General features: G+C 39.5%; 1 protein-coding gene across 6 annotated transcripts in view; it reads right to left on the reverse strand.

The window, feature by feature from the left end:
- Nucleotides 1-23,010, reverse strand: part of ZMYND11 (zinc finger MYND-type containing 11) — a 107,456-nt gene that overhangs the window by 8,574 nt on the left and 75,872 nt on the right. The window contains exons 4-13 of one of the 6 annotated variants that reach the window (XM_082046167.1): nt 21,419-21,463; nt 18,484-18,645; nt 9,421-9,498; nt 8,971-9,063; nt 7,404-7,491; nt 6,129-6,184; nt 5,336-5,413; nt 4,688-4,806; nt 2,661-2,868; nt 445-513 (exon numbers count right to left, since the gene is read on the reverse strand). In XM_082046167.1, the coding sequence (XP_081902293.1) occupies nt 445-513; nt 2,661-2,868; nt 4,688-4,806; nt 5,336-5,413; nt 6,129-6,184; nt 7,404-7,491; nt 8,971-9,063; nt 9,421-9,498; nt 18,484-18,645; nt 21,419-21,463 (996 nt within the window). Of the gene's footprint in view, nt 1-444; nt 514-2,660; nt 2,869-4,687; nt 4,807-5,335; nt 5,414-6,128; nt 6,185-7,403; nt 7,492-8,970; nt 9,064-9,420; nt 9,499-10,031; nt 10,374-18,483; nt 18,646-21,418; nt 21,464-23,010 lie in introns of those variants that run through there. The other 5 variants (XM_082046168.1, XM_082046169.1, XM_082046172.1 and 2 more) reach the window with 5 other exon arrangements.

Consider the following 23,010-nt stretch of genomic DNA (forward strand, 5'->3'; position numbering starts at 1 on the left):
CACAATAATACAATCCCTCAGTTACATGAGCGCACGTTTGTTTCCCCCACTTCATTCAGTGTGCAAGGTGGATAAACAAAGAAGGAAACTCCACACACAAAGGTGAAAACGACATTTTATAAACTTAATATTCTCAATCGTGCAAAATACTTTACAATTTCTGCTGTTTATAGCTTTACTAACTAGCCTGAATTTGTCATTAAAAAAAAATGTCGTAAGCTGTCGATTTATTCATGACACAGAACATTACCACAATAGCCCACTGGCGTGCATTTACCAGGTGTGATTACGCTTGTCAGCAAGGAGGACCAAGCTATGGCACTTTCATTTGCAATATTAATACTGTAAAATCAGTAGAAGGTGACAGAAACTCAAGTATCTATTACAATTTCAGTCTTTTTGTACTTTGCTGTCTCTACAAACATGGTAACTGAGGTTACTTACTTCTTTCTTGAGTTCCATACTCTGGTTACGTCGTCCTTTCTTTGCTCTTGGTTCCTGAGTAACCTTCAGCTGTGAACATTAAGAAAAGCATATTGAATCATTCAAAAAACAGTTCATAAAAGTAGCATTCATTGCAACACGACTGATGTACCTTTTATTTTAAATTATTTTCAGTTATTTAATTTAGCAAACAGAAAGCTGAATACTGTTCCAACATTCAATATGCATTTGTTAAAATACCCTTAACCATTATTTTCTTCATTTCACATACAAGTTCAAACACTTGTTTTCAGGAAATTTCTGCTATCAGTGACCCATAATTAGGCATACTTGTTGGAAGTCACAAAATAAGCAATAATTATAAAGAGAATGTATATATGTAAAGGTAGAAAGATCATCCAGACTTACTATAATTGATTATAACTGTGTGCTCGAAGGGGTATGAAACTTTGTGCTTTAGAATAAAAGTCAATCTCCCGCACTAGAAACAAGGGTGAGATCTAAGTGGATGGTATATTATCTTACAGTGGCTTACAGCAAAATTCTTACTCCTGCCTTTTAAGCATCCAGTACTAGTTGGCGTGGCAGGATACTGCAGATTAGTGCAGAGCATCGAGTTCGATGGCCACTCTTATGTTCCTGTACCTGGGACACCAGTGAAACAGGTATAAGCATGAACCAGGAGAAGGATGAACAGCTGGGGTGGAATAGAAAACATGCAAGTGGACACTTTAAACCCTGTGACTGACACTTCTGAAAAACTGGGAAAATGCCTCTGCTATCTTTCATAAATACTATTTGTGACCGTTTTCCTGTTTCATCATCCACTGTTGCATGACTGGCTACACAACATTAAAGAAGAGGAGACTGAGGGGTGACCTCATTAATGTTTACAGATATATAAAGGGTGAGTGTAAGGAGGATGGAGCCAGGCTCTTCTTGGTGACAACCAATGGTAGGACAAGGGGTAACGGGTTCAAACCGGAACACAAGAGGTTCCACTTAAATTTGAGAAGAAACTTCTTCTCAGTGAGGGTGACAGAGCCTGGAACAGGCTGCCCAGGGGGGCTGCGTAGTCTCCTTCTCTGGAGACATTCAAGATCTGCCTGGACACCTTCCTGTGTAACCTCATCTGGGTGTTCTGCTCCGATGGGGGATTGGACTGGATGAGCTTTTGAGGTCCCTTCCAATCCCTGACATTCTGTGATTCTGTGAAATAAAGGGGTCACAAGCAGTTAGCTAAGCAAACCAGGCTAAAAAAGTCTAAAATCACTTTGATCACTTAAAGCATCACTTAAAGCAACATCCAGTTTTAAAAGCTTTAAGTTTTATCTACAAATTGGATGACAGAGCTGTTTGACATAAAGTGCAAAGGGCCAAAACACACTGATTTTTTAAAACACAGACTGAGAGAGAGGATGGTGGTTTTTAATGAGGAAAAAATACGTTGCCAGAGAAAAGGCTGCCAAAAATACAGAGAAATATCCTGCAAGCTATGAAAATCTTATTGTCAAGTCAGTAATAGTGAATACGTAACACTCTCTTGGACAATGAATGACTAGCAAGGTTCAGCTGTGATAAGGGAATTTCCATACGGTAATGCAAAGTTTTTTATCTTGGCCCTTCATGCTTTTCACCTTTGTTAAAGCGGTATAATTTTTCTTGTTTTGCAGAATTATTTTTAATGACTTGAATCAGTTGCTGGTCATATGGTTCTCAAGTGCAACGTTTGCACCTAACTTTAGTTGGACTTGCTGAAAATGTCCTGGTTGGTGTTACTCAGGGATCTGTAACGCAGAATATAGTCCAAAGTGAACATAGTCCAGCTGTGAAAAGGCAGAGCAGCCACAGGGCTGTCCCTTGAGGGGAGTCCAAGGAGGCAGTGCTGCAGTCTATCTGATAGCCATGACATTTAACTTGAACATTCCTGTTTAACTTTAGAAATCTTGCTGTGTCTCATCAAGGTGCTGCAGGTGACAAACATTTGAAAACTTCCCAGAGGTCATCCAAGAAATGGAGGGAAGAGGAAAACTCTCTATATTCTTGCTATTCCTGAACCACAAAACATAGGGAAATTGAGCCTTTGAACCCTCTCCTTGTCACCACAAAACCACAGGCAGAGAAAAAGGCTAATTTAGTAGTACATTAATAAAAATACGGTATCTTTGTACCCTTTAATAAATTGCCGTGACTGGTAACATTGCAGCAGCACTCACCTGCTCATTGCTGGTGGAAGAGATACTTGACTCTGCCTCCTCTTCTCCTTTATCCTCATTCTTTGATTTCCAGAATCTTCCCTCGCGAAGAAAACGCTGGTGCAGTTCCAGCTCGTCACAGGCCTTCTTCCAGCCCATACTGCGCTTCACGTGCAGCCGATGGACGTTAACTGTGATGTCTTGAATGTTTTCAGAGGGGATCCAGGCCCTTTTGAATACATAGTACAGGCAGGTTCAGAAGCTTTAAATACAGATGAAGGATCTTGACCTGAAAATCTGACTTCCAAAAGCAGTTTTCACAGTGGCTGATGCCTGACAACTCCTTTTTACTCAGAATTTTTGTATATTCAATATATTTGAGGAAAAAAAAAATGGACTGCATACCATTAGACATTTGCATTATTAGAAGCGCTCGTTAGCTGTGGGTGCTATGGCTCTTTCATTTTTGGTGAGCCACAAACCTCCCCCAGCACCAAGAGCAGCCACATCTCCTACCCGCTCTCTTGCTAAATGCCCTGAATCAGACACAGAACCATCTTTATTGAAGGTTCATATGCTAATCTGATCTAGCCCTTGACCTCTTTGCTAAAACTGTCAAGGAATGTGCCATAACATCACCTTGAATAGAACCATTTTTTAGTTTGGACCCCTGTCTATCAGGACTGAACTCATGCGGGGACTGTCACTCTCTTTTGGACTGAATTCATGGCAGTGACTTGGTTGCAAAGGTACTTTGTCCTCTTAAATATTTTCAGAGAGTCCTCATAGAGCTAGATGGGCAGCTCCTGACATTTTGAAAGGTTACACCAAGGAGCCTTGGACACTAAAGAGAGTCAACTGCCACACACATCTACACAACGGAGTAAATACTGTAACAAATTAAATGTCTGCAGCCAGATTCTCAATTCTCGCAATATAAATTTCCTTACAGTGAAGTCAAGGAAAGAGTGCTAATGTACACCAACCAGGAATCTGGCCTTTCGTCCAAGTCCAGCACAGTAACTACACAATGGCACTCTCGTATGTATTTTGCCTATTCTATCAGCACACATTTATGAAGTTACAAGCACCTCATCCCACAAGTGTCACGTTACTTTATTAAATAGTTTGAAGCTGAACGTAATGCCAAAACTACTAATGAGATAAGCTGCATCTGCAAACAGACTCGAGGTAAATAATTCTGTGATTGCGACACAAATAAAGATCCTTTACCCATTGTATGGCTATTAGAAAATCTTGGTAGACCATATAACAAATGGAAACATGTTATACGCTGTGCAAGTTATACTGAAAGTAATTTAAGTAAACAGCCTCACAAATTGTAGTTCCTGAATTGCCTAGGCCCTTTTGGGATGCACCAAAATACACCACCCTCCCAACACCCATGAATTACTTTGCAAACGTCTCCTCTCCTCACATTATAGGTATATAAATCAAACAGAAAGAAAAAAATAAAAATCAGTTCAACCGCTGTGGTAACACTACTATAATCCTCCCCAACTGCTGAACAAACAACTGGAGATGGAAGTAAAAGCTGATCTCTAAGAGTGACGTTTCCAATGTAGAGTCATTCTCCAAAATTGCAAACTGGCTCACAGCAGGAGCTCTGTCAATGTTCTAGCAGTGAGACACAAACGTTTGTGATGTACATTATGTTACTAAAACACAGAATTACAACCTGCCTGCTCAGAAGAGAAAATACTGCTGATTGTACGAGTACATTTCTGTCCAATTTCCACCTCGGCCTGGATTAGCAGCTTGCTACTGATTTGAAGTAACAGCTGAAGTTCACTTGCTTTCTTTAATTAAAATGGCATTAAGTAACATCCCTATGGCAACTGTGGAAAGAGAATCTGGCAACTTCAGTTTTTTTCAACTGAGCTTTAAATTTTCTGGAACAATTATGGCAAAGTACTCCGTCCTTCTAATGCTGGCAACTAGCTGAGCCAGGATTTACAACATGATAGATGAGAGAAATTCTTCTAAGTATTGTTTGTAAAAAGCAGCCCACAGAATTAATAAATTACCTTTGGTGGTGATGGCCAAAAAAGCGAACATCAACTTGATTGTCCTCTTTCTGCATGACTTTGGCTGGCCAAAACCCAAAGCCTTTCATTTTGGCCCAAACCAGCTCATGATTAGGTATCTGGAAAAAATGTTGTATTTATTATTGGGTATGAAGTGCTGACTTTCCCACAAATATTTTGCTGTAATACTATGCTAGTAACTTAAGAATATGGTTGCTATTTATGCCTAGTGCTATTTTCATTTTAGTTTCTTATGATACGTATTTCCCTGTTAGATGTATTGCTTGGATCAAAGAAAAAAAATACAAAGTCTGAAAGGGGTGTAACTGTCTATTGAAAACAGAGATCTTAAGCAGCTGGAAAATTAAACTTGTCTTTTTAGCTTCATCCACGAGCAAAGTTTTATTTCTGTAAGTTCCCTATTTTCCTGTGAGACTGTTGTAACTGGCTGATAACCAAGTTTTATAACCTATATTGTTACAGCTTTGAACTTCAATCAAAATTTCACTTGTGTAAAGTATCTAGGCTTACAGACTCCTAAACATGCATTTGAAACAAGTCTACTGAAATGGAATATTCAATGTATTAATGACACCGAAACTTTCAGACAGAAAAGCAAACAAACAAAAATCTGTGTCAGCAACATACACAAGGATAGCAGAACCAATTGTCAGGTCGCGCATTCGACAGATAGAAACAGTTCTTGCAAAGCTGCAGTTCATCCAGCTGAAAAACAAAAAAAAGGTAAATAAGCCAAAAAATTCCTATTTATCTGACTTCAGTAGTATCCCGCTCTCTTAGGCACTTAAATTTTTCAGACCTGCTTGCTATTTTGGTGGAGTTACTACTGTTTGTGCAAACTAGAGGTGTGAACCTGAGGTGAGATGAGAGTGGATGAAAGACAACCTGCAGAAACGTTATTCATGGTTTAGAAAAACAAAGCAGAGGGAGGAGACTAATTCAACTCTTAATGATTTATTATAGCTAAAATGCAAAGAACAGTTCTTTAAATCCATCACATATTTAAAGTACATTCCGAAAGAAGTAATTCAATTGTACAAATGGAAAAAGTGTTACAGCTTCTCTTGCTTTAGTTTTTGGTGTCCTCTGAGTGCTGGGAAATGTTTCAATGCAAACTGCAGAATTTGGTAGGAATCTCAACTTTGGTTTAATTAATATTAGCAAGTACAATTATTTCTAGTCTAATTATGTATCACTAGATTATTTTCAAAACTAAAATTTGAGTATTGGTATTCTCCAAATGACAGTCTATTTGCAGAAAACAAAAAAAGAAATCTGAATCAGCTGTTAGAAAGTTTGGGGAAAATCTATAACAAACTTCACACCCTTTTTGTTTTCATAATAGGAAGAATAATTGTCTTAGATTCTGAAATGGCAATCAAGTATCTTGTCTACATCTTGGTTCCTTGGTACTACTTACTTCATGACATGTGTCTTTGTAAAGCATCCTCGCTATATCGGCTTGTTCACTGTCCGCTATGAATTAAAAATAAATGGTATGAACAATCACAGTATAATCACGGTGCTCACAAAGATTTGCAGCTGTCATTGCTATGACTTTCATGCTATAATTGTCTTGCTTAAGAATACAAAACATAATTTAGTCACTTGGATAACCCTTCCATTTAAAATTTTCTAACAATCAGTTCTATATTTGTTTTCTCTTTTGTATCTATATGCAAAAATACTGTTGGGAGCTTTTAAACTGAACAATGCAAGTACGTATCTGGGGAGTAGCAGCAGGGAGACAGAGTTGCTCTTAATCTGGATCCTGTTTCTTTCTCTGCTGGTGCCTTAATGACACACTGCAATTGTCCTAAAACACGGCTCTCTGCTATCACCACTTGACAGGAACACAGGTACAATCACGTAAGTATTTCTGCTCAGAGTAATGCTTCACAGACCATTTATCACTATGTGTTTGCCTTTACACCTCTGTATTTGTCTATTAGCACATTCACATCTTTCCCTACCAAAACCAGTGTGAATCTTCTGATGCTGCAAATAGATTGGTCCCAGTCTCCTCCCAGTCTCCCTGATGTGACCCATGTCTGCGGGGAGAACCACGTCCTTCCTCAGAGGATGGCTCTGCAGGACCTCTTTGCAGCACCTGGCTATGGCTTCTGGACATGGTGGTGGCGTTTTTCCACTTCCAATCAGACTGTCCCGCCATATCAAACACTCACTTTTTACTTCCCCAGTGGCTGGCAGCTTGTCTGATGTCTGTACCTCCACACACTGTACCACCAGGACACTCCTACTGTGGATGTAGCTGGATTTGCTGTCACAATATGGCTGATATAGCCCACGAGTGAAAAATATGTGTCTATAATACATATTTCTGCTGACAAAGCACATCAGAGATCAGACCTCTTTCCACCCTAGAACACCACATGTATACTGGCAGAAATCTGCAGTATATCTGACTTATGACTTAGGGTGCAGAAAAAACAGGATAGCAAAGGTACCAATTCCCACTAACAAGTTCAGTCAGAGAGTATGAAAATAGTTACGTAGTAGGTGGTCCAGAAAAGACCCTGCAAAGTCCTCTCGCAGCTTACTTTGATTTTTAAGGGCTCTCAAATGACCTCATCCACATTTAAGATTATCTAATAGCAGATTCAATCCTGAAGCAGTGAGTCTCCTACAGATAAAGATAAATCAAATAAAGGAAGCAGTAAATGCAGTACGTTACCTCCATAGAAAATCACTGTGTTGTGTAGGAGCAGCTGAGCATCTGCTTTGAACTCCTCATAACTCCTGTACTTTCCTTCATTTACTTTCTACACAAAAGAAAACGCAGGACTGTGAAAAAACTGCTAAAAGTGCTGTAGCTGTTCTATGCGGAGCAGCTGCCACAGAAATGTGCATTATGCAACACAGACCAATGCTGCCTTTCCTGCATACACAAGGAATACTTACAACTCTGACACGGTTTGTTAGTACCTGAACACTGGCTGCATTGGTCCCTTTATGCAATGCCCAGAAGTAAAACAGGTGCTTTAATACTCGACTAAGTTTGACAAGAAAAATCTATTGGTTATAACACCGTAAATCTGGGGTAGCTGCATCATGAGGTGTGGCCCAGAACACTTGTTGAAATTAAAATGCACTCCCTGAGGTGAAAATTTTGTACCTTAAAATACCAGCTAGTTCCAAATGAATGTTGACTGCCTTTACACTTCCAGGATCTTCACTTGACAGTGGGTGTTTCCTGATGAAGGCTGATTGTCTTAAGTCTTTGAAACTCCTAACAAATGCCTACATGGAGCCACGCAGCTCATTTATTAATACCTACTATGGTCTTTTGTCTGATAAAGAATGTGGCATTTTCAGCTTAGCTCTGTCAAGAACACCTATGAGAACTCCAATCATCAAACAAATCATCAAGCTACTGGGATGTTATCAAGGCCAAAAGACCTTCTGTGGAAGCTGGTGAAGGTGACAGAGTGAAAGGAAGGCCTGACCTATTTTCAGGCTCAACCACTGTTATCAGTACTTCAAGCCAGCCAGTAGTGCTGGTCTCCAAAACTGCCAGTGAAGCTCTTGTTTATCCATCTGTTTCAATAACAACAATTAAACAATGGCTTTTCACACCTATGGCTGTAAAGGGCAATGTATATTACAGCATTGCACAGCAATCCTGTTGCAGCAATGAATACAGATGAACATGCTGTTCATTTAGGTCATGTGCAGTTGATTTACGTGAGTCATGGTCAGACTTTGGTTCAGGAAAAAAGGACAACATATTTACTAGTACTTTATTTTTGGAACAATTAATGCAAAACAGATGTTTTAAGTGAGTCTTTTTTTTTTCATGATCAACAGAACAATTGGTTCTTTATGAATCATTTAGATGTTTATCAAGTTGCCGCCTACACAAAGCCTTAATGACTAAAATTGGAATATGATCAAAAACACTGGGCCAGATATGCAAACATGGGCCCTCAAGTCCCCATTCAATGACTTAGATTAAATGGTAGTTTCTCTGAAGATTTCAGCTACCTACAGCTCCCAGTAAAACCTTCATACAAAAGGAACTGAGGATATTGTGTATGAAAACTAGGCACCACTCAGAATGGTTTCATTTGGTTACCCATTTATGAGGAAAAGTTTGACTTTTAAGCTCCCATTTCCAACACTGGACACAATACTGAAATACTGATCATATGGAGAATTAAACAGGATTAGTGCTTAAGGTTTATCTTCACTGTCAAAAGACACCATAAACAGTATGGAATTTAGAAAGCAAGTCACTCTACCTCCTGTATAGTAGGAACATCAACTGCTGAGTGCACCAGCCTTCTATACATTGGGTGTTTGTTGTCCTTCCCTTTCTTGTTTAGATCTATAGCCTGAAAGGACCATGAGACTGTGTAAGTTATTGCATTTAGACTCTGCTTAAAACACAACAAAGATTCAAAAAATGAATATTTCAGATGGGAAATACACAAGGCCAAAGTGTAGATCCACAATCAGACAGATTACACGTGTCTCAAACCTGAAAAATGTCCATTTCAGAGGAGCCACAGGCCCATGGCATAAACTGCTGCTGCCAGAATGGTACTAATTCGAGCAATGAGACATGGTTAAGTGTATGTTCAAATACACATACCGCTCATGACAGCGGAAATAAAATGCCGCCCTCCTCCCCCCTCCATCCTCTGCAGTGCAACCCAACACTTGGATAAACTGCCCCATTTCAGACTCACCCGCTCCTTCATACGAGACACTATGAATCGCAGGTATGTGCTCATCTCTTGTTTACTTGTGTTTTTCTTCTTGATACTCTGCCAAAGAAAAACAGGATCATATTATTACTTTAAACTCGACTTGAAAATTCATCCAATAAAAATTTTCTCTGCATCACGTTATTTTAAAAGGTAACTTTGCATCACATATCACACAATTTTTTAGGGAAAATATTTCCTGAGAAATTAGTAACACTAACACATCACAACAACTATATTGGTTGCTTTGAATTATATCTGGGCTGAGGACTTCAGCTACAGAAGAATTACTGGTTTTATTTCCGCTTGTATCCATAATACTTTGTCAAAACCTCTCATGAAAAAAAGTGTCTAATTAGAACAAAGCAATAAAGAAAGGCATTTTAGGGAGCAGTTTAAAATTTATTTAATGGTCTTTTTATTAGCAAGGCATTAATATTTTCAGTAAAATAAGAAATTATTTTAAAAATAATACCCTGTACCATCTACAAATTATGTGCTAGTAGGTAAAATGACACCGTTTAGGAGGAGGTCAAATAGGCTCTAGCCAGTAAAAACTCAGAGCACTTTCCACTGCTCCAGAAACACAGCACCTGTTGATTTTTGTGGTTCTTCTTTCAAAAAGCCTCATCCAGATTCTGGAACACAGACTACTTCTTTTTAGCAGGTCAGGATCCAGAGTCCTCCCCCTCACCTTAGACTAGTCTAGAGACTTCTCCCCACCCTCCAAAGTCAATCCAGGCCCGTGGGAAGTGCTGCATACAGAAAACGTTCTGCTGAAGAGAAGGTGGCTCCTGCGAATGCTGCTACGAGCCGGCCTCTCCAGTCGCAGCTCGGCAGCCGTGCCTGACAACAGCTGCCCGCAGCCGCCCTCTCCTCTCGCTGCAGCCTGCCCGAGCTCTCCCAAACAAAAGCACAGCCAAACAACACCACGGCTTCCAGGTTTACTATCCTGACGTGATTTCTAACTGCTCACATCTCCTGCAAAAATGTTTATTCCTCCTCCCACCTCTGAACGCACCGAGTGCCAAGCTGAGTTCTCCCCTTTGCAAGCCTCACGTCACCACCCCTGTGCAAACTGTGTGGACCAAACTGGCTCAGTTACACTTGTCTTCAAATTCTGGTGGGCTTTAGCAAGATCCACGTAACTGTGCACATGACTGTTGCTTAGCATACACAAGAAAAAAACAGAATCTATGTCCTAATAAGTAGTGAAAAGAGGTATTAGGCTTATGCACTACTGATCACTAGAAGTGTGCTATGTTTTACCAAATTACTTATATATGACTCTGAACATATAGAGGGAGCAGACACATTGAGTACAGAGCAAGAGTATAAACTACACCTTAGTGCAAAAAAAAGGTAAGATTTGATTGTGTCTCCTCTGCTTATATCTCTCCTACAAACCACTGAAGACATAGAGAATCACAGGCTGTCCCTTCTGCTACAATAAATGTGCAACCTATACATCTCAGGATTGTACTTACTACCTCCTTCTTAAATCAAAATTGTACACAGCAGTATCAATGAAGGTGCTTATTTAATTGCTTAGCATTATGCATAGAATCATTACAAACTGTGCTGAAATAGCCATTCAATCATGAATCTATAGAGATACTACAGTAGGCATAACACCACTGTAGCTTTTTCTTGACAGGACACTGCCACTTTGGGGTAAAACTCATTATTGTGAAAAGGGCCAGCACTAGGTCTTTCTAACACTTACAGTGCATTTAGGCATTATTTTAAAAACATTAATGGTTCCCAGACCTTCCTGCCAAACTCTGGAACAAGACAGGATTTTACGCTGCAATATATGTCTGAATCACCTTCTTTATATACATGTGTTACTTTGCCTGCTGTGAGAACATGAATTCTGATGGAATTTAATTCACTCATTCAGTTTTGCATAAACCAACATTGCTACTGCAAAGGCAAACCCAAACGTGCGTTAAATTATCTGCATTATGAAACGCTGCTTTTAGGCAGTGGAGTGCCCTATGCTTGCGAATGACACAGCATTTTGGAAGACTGAAACTTATCAGGACACAATAAAATCCACGTGCACTGACTGGTCCTTCTAGACCTCCTTTTCTGACGTGGTTCTGAATTTATCATCCTTTGAAAGTATTTCAGAATTCATGCGAACCGTTTTTCATGCCCTGCTGGGCAAGACAGTTCGTAAGGGACTGTGTTAAGATAGATGGTTTACAGTCTTATCCTTCAGATCATGAGAGAAGATGGATAGCTGGCTTTGTATCATTACTGATGTCAGCAATTAATATCATCTTAAGCATCAATGAAAATGATATCATTAACCTGACAATTCAGGCAAACTTGAATTTATCCACTTTTCCTTCAGTTCTCTACATTGATTTATTTTAAGAAAAATTTCATCTCCAGTTTCCTCTACTAAATGTTGAAAGGTAATGAATTTAGAGAATCGGAGACTATGTGCCAGCAAAATGTCTTTTTACGGCAAGGTTGCTCACCCTTTGTAGAAAGCAAGTTATAATCCAACCGCTTCATTCACTTTCCAACAAAGATTAGACCTTTAGGAGGTACCACTTACAAATTCTTTGGAAGCTATAGCGGAAAATGTGTAATTTTTTAATTAAAAAAAAAACCCTATTACGTATTTTGAAGATGTGCAGTGTTCACAGGGAAGTCAACCTAAAGCCACTTAAAGTGAGAAAGTAGATAATACTAGATTGGGGGTACAATTTGCATAACACCTATTCATATTGCTCTGACACAAAGAAACGTACACTGTTTCAGGTCCCTTTATAGCCAGAGTGATATAGAAGCAAGTATAAATGAAAATGGGGTCTTTCAGTTTTCTACTTTGGGGAAATGAAAACAATGATGGTGGCTTGTGAATCTGTAAAAGTGACAAGATGCCCTGTGTATCTTTTCCCACAGTCAGATCTACTAAGATACCCTACTGCAGACCCTGTTTAAGTACAAGTGTGTTTTGAGGAAACTGCTACGATTCAATTCAGCCCCAAAAGATTACCAGGATCTTTATATTATAGATACCCTATTGCTAGGATATTATCTTAATATGGGATTGTACTAGGTCTGGCTGAGAGGAAGTTAATTGTCTTCATAGCAGCTCACATGGCGTTGTGGTTTGGATTTGTGACCAAAACAGTGTTGATAACACATCAATGTTTTAAGCTCCTACTGAGCAGTGTTTGCACAGTGTCATGGCCTTTGTTTTTTCTCACTCTGCTCCCAAAGTGAATAGACCGGGGGGTACGCAAGAGGTTGGGAGGAGACACAACCAGGCAGATGACCCAAACTACCCAAAGAGATACTCCCTGCCATGTAACATCATGTTCAGCAACAGAGAGGGAGAGGAGGCAGTTTAAGGGCATTAGCCATCTTTTGCTCAGGAACTGGATGGGCATCAGTCTAAGCATGGAGGGTGGTGAGTGATTGCCTTCGCATCACTTGTTTTGTTCTGTTTTCTTTCTCTCTTCTTCTTTTTCTTCACTTATTAAACAATTTTTATCTCAAACCAAAAGTTTTCTTGCTTTTACTCATATTTTTCCTCTATCCCACCAGGAGCGTGGGAGAAGTGGGAGAGCGGCTGTGTGGTGCTTAGCTGCCTACTGCGGTTAACCCACAACAAGGATGATTCTTAAGTCACATCGAGTTATAGAGAAATCTGCAATCCTTCTGCTTTGAATTATGGCAAACTGAGAGGCCTGGTCAGACATACATGTTTACATAGGGGATGCAGGAGTCAAAGTAATACACTCCAAAATAGCAGTCTTCATGTAGAAGATGAATGAGATTTGGTAGGTGGAAGGCCAAGGCCGCAACCTCACGCTTTGCCTGTGGGCGTAGGAAATACCTTCTATATATTCTCTGCGGCACAGCTATTTCTTAGAAGCTAGTACCTGAAGGCTGGATTTACATTGTTGTTTATATGCCATTTTCCAGATTAATAACACTGGTTAGCTATTAAAAGAGAGTAGCAATACATAGCAGTGTGCAGGTGTGACTCCTTTAGTAATTCTGACATGCTCCTAGTGCAGGAGTTCACCACAAGACTTGAGGAACCACACGAGGTTCGCAGCAGCTCGGGGTACTGCCAAGCAGCACGCCATCCTGCGGCAGCACTGTTTACGATGGAAGTGACTATCATTTGCACCCCAAGTTAGCATGTAGCTCTCAGCCCCCATGGTGACAATGGTCACTACGCTGCAGCTGCTGCAAGCTTGCATTTGAAGAGAAAAAAACAGAGAAACTCTGAGAAATGCAAGGGGTTAGTGCCGGCATTCTGTCTAGCTCTAAGAATTGAACTGAAATTTTCTCCACGTAAAGAGGTTTCCCTATAAGCTCCCTTAACTAATATATTTTTTCCGTTCCTCTCTCAACTGTCACATGTATACACACATCAAAGAACTTCAGTTCAGTTCAGTGACAGATTAGGTGAAGGCTGCTCAATGACAGATTCATGTTTCTAAGGCATCAGTTCCATTTTCAGAAGCAATTCAGGTTTCCAGGGGTGTATGTGCAGAGGGGAACTATGTGCATGAGTCTAACACACATTTCCCCACTGCTGTTTAGGAGCTCCTCGCTTTACCCACTGGCCTTGGATCTTTTTAGGGCTTAAATTTCCAGAGGAATGTGGTGCTACATACGGAAAGCTTTACTCCGTCTGCTGCCCTCTCAACCTTCCAGCCCGCAGGTCCTCAGGTTTCCTGTGCCATTAAGAAAGGTCTGTAGGCACATGGGATGGGTCTCAGAGCCACCAGCGTGTGGTATGCCCAAAGCAGCATGTGGAAAAGCACCTGCACGAGCAAAATACGGCCTAAAACCTGCCTCTTTCAAGACAATCTACAGCTAAACTAGACTTTCAAAAGCATTACGTGCTCTTGGAAATGTTACAGCTGAATCTGTAAGTTAGTTTGCACTCGTACGGTGCATTAAGCACCTTCTGAATATGAAGCATCATATGAATTAAATATGCTTTTATGTGCACAGAGAAGGCGGTAGGAAGCTCTAAGTTGGGGTTTCCCAGCCTTCTCACTGCTCTGGACAAATTCTTTTAGACTTTATTCCATATGCCCAGTTCTGCCGGCTCCCTGACTTACTCCAGGGTGCACGTGGCTGCAAGGGGAACGGGAGGGACCTGCGGAGCACTGACACCTCTCAGGCACAGGTTCTGCGCTGTGTGCTCCCAATATCAGTCCTACACGAGGACCTTTACCCACCAATCCATGGCTGGTATGTGTGATTGTGCCAAATCCTGCCTATAGAATATGTTTCATCATACAGTTACCTAACAAACTCCTACCGTTACGCCCCATTAAGTCAGTCAATAGAGCCACATTCTTTCTTCCTTCCTCGTATTTTACATTAACCATCTTGACTGACAGCTCATACCTAAAATCCCCTGATCTAAGCCCTTGAGTTACTTAAGTAACCTTCATCTTCCTGTGCTTCTAACTTTCTACTGTCATTCTCACTTGTCAAATTTTGTCTGAAGTTGATTGTGAACTGCATGATGGTGTATTTTTATGTACTCTATGAAATACTTAGCATAGTACCAGAACTCAGAAATAGCCTATCTATAGAATACTTATCAGCAAAGCAGTTAATATCTTAAGCTCTAAAGTTTACTTTACTCTCCTACATATAAACCCCAGAAATATTGAAACACCCACTACAATAGGTAAATTGATTATAATTCTTGGCAAGGCACATGCATGGAAGATCAATCTCTGATCAGATGACTGTAAAAATTTTGATGTCAAGTGAAACCATATGAATAATTCTTTCTGTTTCACAATTCAAAATCTATTCCTCTGGGACGAACTATATGTCATCATGCATAATTTTGCCTTTCTATAAAATTATTTTAAAACCTGAATTTTTTAAAAAGGAAATAATAATAGCTGGTTACCCCAGTATGTGATCAATATTCTCCTGTTCAGATTTTTGGATATATCTATTTTCCCTCCCAAAAAACACTAGTAATTTTGCAGCACTTTCGGCAGTCTTTAGGTGCTAAATTAACAGCTGGAGAAAATTAATTTCCTCCTTTTATCTAACCAAAGAGTGGCAATAAAGGTACAAGTCTTCTGCATTCTTCAGACATCAAGTTGACTAACCCTGTCTTGAATGGGCCATTCCACGAGTGGGGAGTGTAATCTCTTAAGTTCCTTCAGTATTGAGTCTTTCTCTTCTGACCTCTATATGAGGAATTTTGCTGATAATACCAATTTATTTCACTTAAGACAATGATTAGTCAGCAGTCAGGGAAAATTTTCACTCTCTGCAATGTGTTTTGCATTGAACTTTCTTTGACTCTTGACTCCTGCTGAGAATTATGTAGGGTACAAAATATTCAGACTAGTACTGTCAAATTAAATAAAAAAGCACCAGGAACTGGACATTCTTGCTTATGGATGCAGTGGAAAAAAACCACCAGCAGGGAAATAGAGTTCAGAGTCAGGTTTGCAAGGGACTGTTATAAACGTTACGGGAGGAAAAATATTTTAAAGTTATGAACAAATCCTTGGCAATGTCCTTTATAAAATGTTTCTGAGTAGTCAAGTGTGCAAGATAAAGCTGCACAGGTTGATTGAACTAGTACAACCAACAATTGTGAAATTAATAATCCAAAGGCTTGCTGACCTTGGCAGCGTTACAGAAGCAATCTTTACATAAGAATGAAGTGTTCTTAGATTATTTCTCCCAATATATGAGGTTTCAAACATACTTCTACTTCACATTTGTAAAGAGCTTTGAAATCCCCAGGCGAAAAGTGCTATGTCCAGTTACAAGAATGAAGTATGAAAATATATGCTTCTTTTTGTCCCAGCTATTACTTTGCTTGAACATGCATATTTACTACTGATAATGCAAACTAAATCCCATTGCCCTTATGCAAGATAGTTAAGCTCTGTTACGTCCTCTGGACATCAGCCAGGGCTCTCCAAATTACCATGGCTTTTTGAATATAGGCCTCTCTCTTGCTTTTAAAAGCAAATTAGAGCAGTTGTTTCTGAGGAAGGTGGGGAGAAAGCAGTGGAAGAATACTGAAGCCTGACACAAGGATGCTAACTCCCATGCCAGACCAGGTCTCCTTTGCTTACAGGGGCTGTGGCAAGCCTCCTTAGTCCATGTTTGCAGAATTAGGGCTGAAGGAATTCGGATTAGTTACAAGGAAAATAGCAGCTGCCAGCACAGGGGAAAAAAATGGCAATATTCATGAAAATAGGTTGATCATCATCCAAGGCACCGAGCAAGCCAAAGATCTCTGGGGCAAGAAGTATTTAAGAGCCCCCCAAAATCTTTCCTTAGTCTTTGTATAACAAAAAGGGAACCAATATGCAGAAAGACAGACACAGTGCACATGGTCTGAGTTCCATGGGACTGTTTTCAAGATAAACATTTGTTTAATATTATTGCCATAAAGGATTTCAAGGCTCCAGGACGAAAGACAAACTGTTCTCACAGCTGACCACCCTACGTATCTGTGCATACTTCAGGCAATGATTCAGCATTTCCACTCTGACGACATCCCTGTTACAAGATAGATGTTATATGCAACTTCTTATACAAGGTAGCTTAAACCATTTACTTTCCCTACTCTCCCCAGGTGTCATCTAAAATTATTGGTAAACTAGAGTGGAGACTGGAGCCAGTTTATCTAATTTTAACTATTTATAAGAACTAGCAATACTTACTATGTGAACCAGCAATTATTACAGATAATTATATAAAAATCTGAAAGCAATTCACCTATACGTGGACATCTTTTGTTTTTAACAGAGGTAATACTGAGCAGCTAGATTAAATGCTAATAACTCAATATAGAGAAATCCAGTACATGTCCTCATTCTTAACTGTTTTTTCCCTGCCACTCCTTTTTCATTCCTTCCCACTCTCTTGAGGCAGGCTCGATTTTCCTGCTATTTCCCTAAACCCTGAGAGCTCCCAATCTGAGACAACAGGTTTTTCACAGCTGGTTCGAAGGTAACAGCAGTCAGCATGTGCTGTTTAGACACAAAACCAGCCACGTGTTTTCAAAACCTGCTTCTCTGAACTCGGAAGCGCCTGAAGCCTCCGGCTCCCTGCAGCACCACCAGTCTCTGCCCTGCAGCCACAGCTTGGCTTGCAGCAAGGGAATTCCCTCTCCCTCCTGCAACCCAAGGCACAGCGCAACTGGCAGTTTTATGCTTTTCTATGGCATTAATTTTATCTTAAACATTTAGATGCATTATTCCCTCAATTTACGGAAATCTGGGAATGTTCTCCATTGGGGAGGCGATGCAGAGATGAGAACAGGAAGGTGTATTGGGCTGGTTCAAGTCCAGGTACCAGTAAGCATCCTGACTAGAATGTTTAGTATTCTAATGACGTGTAGACAACACACTTGCTCATTCTTGGAAATTATATGAAAAATACTCTTTGCTGTCTCCCTACCATACTCATTAAATTAGCAGTTTTAAAGGAAAAGCAATATACTTATGGATGCTATAGGTGAAATCCATATTGGCCTTTTTGCACCAATAGAATACATATAAGTAAATGAGAAGCAGGATTTCACTCTGTATTTTTTGAAACTGCCCTCATCAGTAACATGATTGTGGCTTTATAAAGCAAAATATGATTCCAATAAAATATTAAGAATGCAGTCACCAAAATACAAAAAAATACATTATGATTCATTAAAATGATGTTAAATAAAAACAGTAGCATCTTATACAGCAATTTGTTTACTCATGTTGAAGATTTCCACAATATACTGCACTCACACGTGGCATACATACGTACACACATTCCCACACAGTATACTGTGTGTTTTCAAATGCATAAGTAAAACTTGCCGGGCTCTTAAAAATGACCATCTGCTACATGCACCATATTTTGGTATCTCTGTATAGATGCTCTAGGTATGTACCATCGTTTCAATATTCAGTTCTTTATCCATTAACCTGGCCACACCATCTGGACACCTTAATGAATCTATTAATGATTATCAATCCTCTAATCAGCACATGAAATCTCAGAGGTACTCACCCTGCAAACTGGGCACTGCCAGTGACTACTGCTGTCTCTAAGCCTGAACTCATCAGACAAACACTTGGAATGATACACACGAAAACACAGGTCACATATCAACACCTCTCCAGGCAAATGGCATTCAAAACAATACCAGTCATGATTTTCTGTTTCCCAGTCCTACAAAAAATACAAAATATTTTGGTATGACATTCTGTCAAAATCTGCAGGAACTAAGAACAAAATTGATATGTCTTGAAATCCAGCAGCAATTAGACATTATAAACATTTTAAGAAGTGTATAATGTTTGAAAAACAGGGGAAAACCTACACGTTTAAAGATCTTCATCAGTTTAATACATACTAACTCCAATAGAATATGAATGCCAACTTTTAGCTTTTTCAAGTGTCCGATTAGTAACAATTTCAAATATGAGCTCTGTCCACAATGAAAAGTGGGTTTGTTTTCTACTTTTGTGTAAAACACTTGTTGACCTCTCTGTATTAGACTACAAACGTTTGTGCACCTCCACAGACCATACCTATTTCCTTGGACTATTTCCCCTTGTTTTGATTGTTATGGTACATTTTCAACTGTAATTTTCAGAAGGGTGGTCCCCTCCAGTCTTTATTCTCTTAAAACTGAAAACTTTTCAGCATCAAAGTTACAAGAAATAAAAGAAATCATGAACTTATTACTGAAAGAAATATTTCTACTAAGCAATCCCAATGCAATTCAAAAAATAGCAAATGTTTCACTTGCAGTGCCATGTAGCACCAGGCTTATTCCTGAAATGTTCTAGAGAAGACAAAGGATATGGTTCTGCTGATGCACAGATGTCTTTAATACACTCTTCCTTGAAAATTCAGCCCCAACGGCCAAATTTTGACCTTTGAAATATGCGCACAAGCTTTGCTGAAGTAAATGAGAGCGGCATGCATATAATTTGGAGGCAGAATTTTGCTCTAGGAATCTACAGTACTAGAACCAAGCAGAATTGCCAGTGGCCACCGTTAAATGTTTGTTTGTTATATGAAATGCCACACGTTTCCCTACGCTTAGATGACAAAATAGTTGTCATATCCTAGGTAAGACTCCCAATGCCTTTTCATGTCAAATGACACTTTTCAATGGGTTCAGATCTCTGAAAAAAAAATTATTCCTATTCTTCAAAAAATGATCATGATAAAAATCTGATCAAAGTATTTTTAACATCATATTGTGAAGGTGGACTTAATAATTCCCACCAAGTGCCAGAAGTGGCATTTGTCTGATTTCCACTGTGCCATGGCTGGGAACTGCGGTCATTACAGCCCTTGTGTGAGAGGTCCCCTCCAACCGGGCAGCGCCACAAGTGCTGCACAAAGTGGCACTTCAGTCCCTTAGGCTGAAGAGCAGCCGCGTTGTGTGTGGACATAATTCATCTGACCTGAGCCCCCACAAATATGAGATTTAGGAACAGCCTCAACCCAGATTGCCTACACTGAAATTTATACACTGTGGATGCTGGAATGCAGAGCAGTAAGTTTAGGGGGAAAAAACTCAAATAACCCTTAAACAACGATTTTTAGAATGCAGAAATTTGCCCTCCTTTGTTGTTCAGATTAACAGTGTAACTTGACTCTTCTATTGTTTCCCCTCATTTAATTTTATTTGCCAATTCTGTATCTCTCAGAACAGCACAACAACAGCACTAAATTTGGGTACATGAATGCATTCTCATTTCACCAAATCCTTCCCCTTCCACAAAGCCCAGTGGCAGTGCACCGTGGGGGCCCTTTCTTTATGATATTTTAGAAACAACTAAAGATACTGCATTGTTGATGTACTTTATTTGCCTGTAGACGAAGAAAAATCAGGATAAAGTATTGCTTTGTATTTCTTTCATATTAACCATAATACTTCTCTTCTTTATGAAACTTAAAAAATAATCAGATGGCAGTAAAGGGCCAATTAAGCAAGAAAAAGAATCAGTTTTGATTAAAGATCTAGCCAGATAAAAATCAGAGAAGACCCCAACAGGTCCCAGCTACTGCGGAGTTTCAGCACCAAATCAGGATTCTTAATTTTTATTCATACTACTTAATTACTGATATATCCCAGATATTCCATTGTTAGGAATTATGCTGGCAAAGAGATGTAGAATTTCATAAACGTAAAGAAATATACTTGCTGGCAAGAAAAATCATACACTTAAGCCAGAAACCATGCTGTTAAATAAAACACCAGAAGTTTCCTTCAGTATTCACACTGTAAAGTTTTGAAAACATCATTATTACTGAATATAATCACCGAGGTTTTTCACAGAAAAGATTTTTAGTTTAATGCAGTATATTTAGTGCATAGGTATATATAAAACATTCCTTTATGCAATATATTTGAAAAGTTAATAAGTAAAAAAGTACATAGCCCTTGGGAACAACGCTACACTAGTGACCTCAATAGCAAGGGCAGAGGCATTAGTTTTACTCCAACGACAATGAAATGTTATTGCTTCTCTTGGTTTACATAAGTTTGAACGGGAGGAGAACGTGCTCCCGACACTTTCGTTTTGTTTCGTTTTGTTTTGATGCGTTTTCTTTTAAACAGCTCAAACTCTGACTGTCAGTGCTCGGGGTAGGACAGGTCAAAATTCTCCGCCAGCTGCAAACACGGTTAAGTCTGCACTTGGAAAATCCACCACCAGGTGTCATGAGCCACCCCGAAAAGGCCCGACGAGAGGCCAACCATCCTACCACCGCCTCCAGCCGCACGTACCGTGTGAGCCACCGCTCAGCCCCAGCAGAGAGCGAAATCATCCAACTACATACATACAGAATGCGGACTAAGAATTGGAAGTGATATGGATGATGGGGGTGGTTAATATAGTAAACTAAGCTATCCTAATGGAAGACAGAAACGCAATAGAAAATATGACAGAATTCAAAACCACATAGTGCAAAAATTGTTCACCTTGTTTTTTGCTGCTGTCTGGGAAAAAGGCTGCATACCGTAGGCCTTTCAAAATAAAAACAAAACAAACTTTGTATCTATATTGTAAGCCATCCGATTATCAGGATATACACAAGGCTAGAAAGAAATCATGCACAGTGACCAGGAAATCAATCTGTTATTTCTAACACCTGGTTGCATATTATTTCCTCCTGCATTTCTGGAATGCTAACTAATGCTTTCACCACTTTTTGTTTCTTTAAAACATCCCATGTACTTATATCATTAAAAGAACCCAACACCCATCTTCTTCCCCATATACACACCCACCACCAGGCCAACTTAAAAATTGTCAGGAATATTAATGGTTGCTAATTAATGCACTCTCTTTGATATATAAACCTTCTTTGGGCATCTAAAAAAGATCCATGTAACATCATTTACTACACACAGAGTGTTGGCCCCACCAAAATCAAAGCAACACCTTCTCTGCTGCTTATTATCAAAGATTAAGCTATGGCTTCACCGATAAAACTCAACAGTCCTTATTTGCGTATAAAAGCTGATGTGTTTTCCAGGGGCCGTGCAGAATGAAGGAAGGATCTCTGGCATGGGATTCTATGGGCCAGGAGCCTTAATTCCTGAGGCAGGGCAGGGGAGGCCTCGGGTCACTGTGCGGGCAGATGAAGAGAATCCCAAGGGCTCCGTGGCACCCAGGGACCGGCCACAACCCCCCCGGGGCACGGATCCGGCAGCAAAGGTGTAACAGAGGCCTTGCCCCTTCTTTCTGCTCAGCTGCCTGTTGCATGTGTGGGGATCTGCATCAGCAGGGCAGCAAACATCTGTTTGGGGGATTGTATTTAATAGCCAAGAGCTGTGCTCTGTTAGGCAGAGTGGGATCTTGCAGTGATACGGGTCACTTGTGGTCACTTGTTCTTTATACTCAAACATTATGTTATAAAGGTCACTTTGCATTGACATAAGTAGTTGAGATTTCTCAGCAACACAAATGAAAGAATGCAACCATTTTGAAAATACAGCTTAATTTATGACCGACATGTAAGCTTACTTTTTTTGTGATTGTCTTAAGTAGGTTGTCTTAAAGCAAATACATAAATTTATTCTAGAAGTGCAGAAAAATAACATGGGACATAAAATGTCAGGCTATCAAGAACATTTGACAATTTAAATACAGATAAACCCAACAGAAAGGAATGAATCATCACGTCGTAGCCTTTACTGTAGAATAAAATATATAGTTGTTGTCAAGGAAAGAATAATTTTAGTGCATAAAGGAAATGTCCATTATAATGCAAATGTACATGGAAAAGAAATGCTTACTCATTAGTAATGGAGATTTACTTAGCTGTAATTGAAATAGGGAATCTGTATGTTGGAGAATGTGACATCCTGCTGTACAATTAGCATACCATTAAGTAGCAGACATGAAGCATATACTGACAGTAAAATTAGCAATAACTTAGAGGTCACAATTGTAACTATTAGGTCACTTCCATACCTTAGCAAGCCCATAATTATTGGAAAAAAAAAAAAAAAAGGTGTAAAAACAATTAGTAAATTTTTATTTTCCTATAAATTATATGTAGGCACAG

Source organism: Streptopelia decaocto (genome assembly GCF_964273445.1).
Source record: "Streptopelia decaocto genome assembly, chromosome: 2".
Taxonomy (NCBI): domain Eukaryota; kingdom Metazoa; phylum Chordata; class Aves; order Columbiformes; family Columbidae; genus Streptopelia; species Streptopelia decaocto.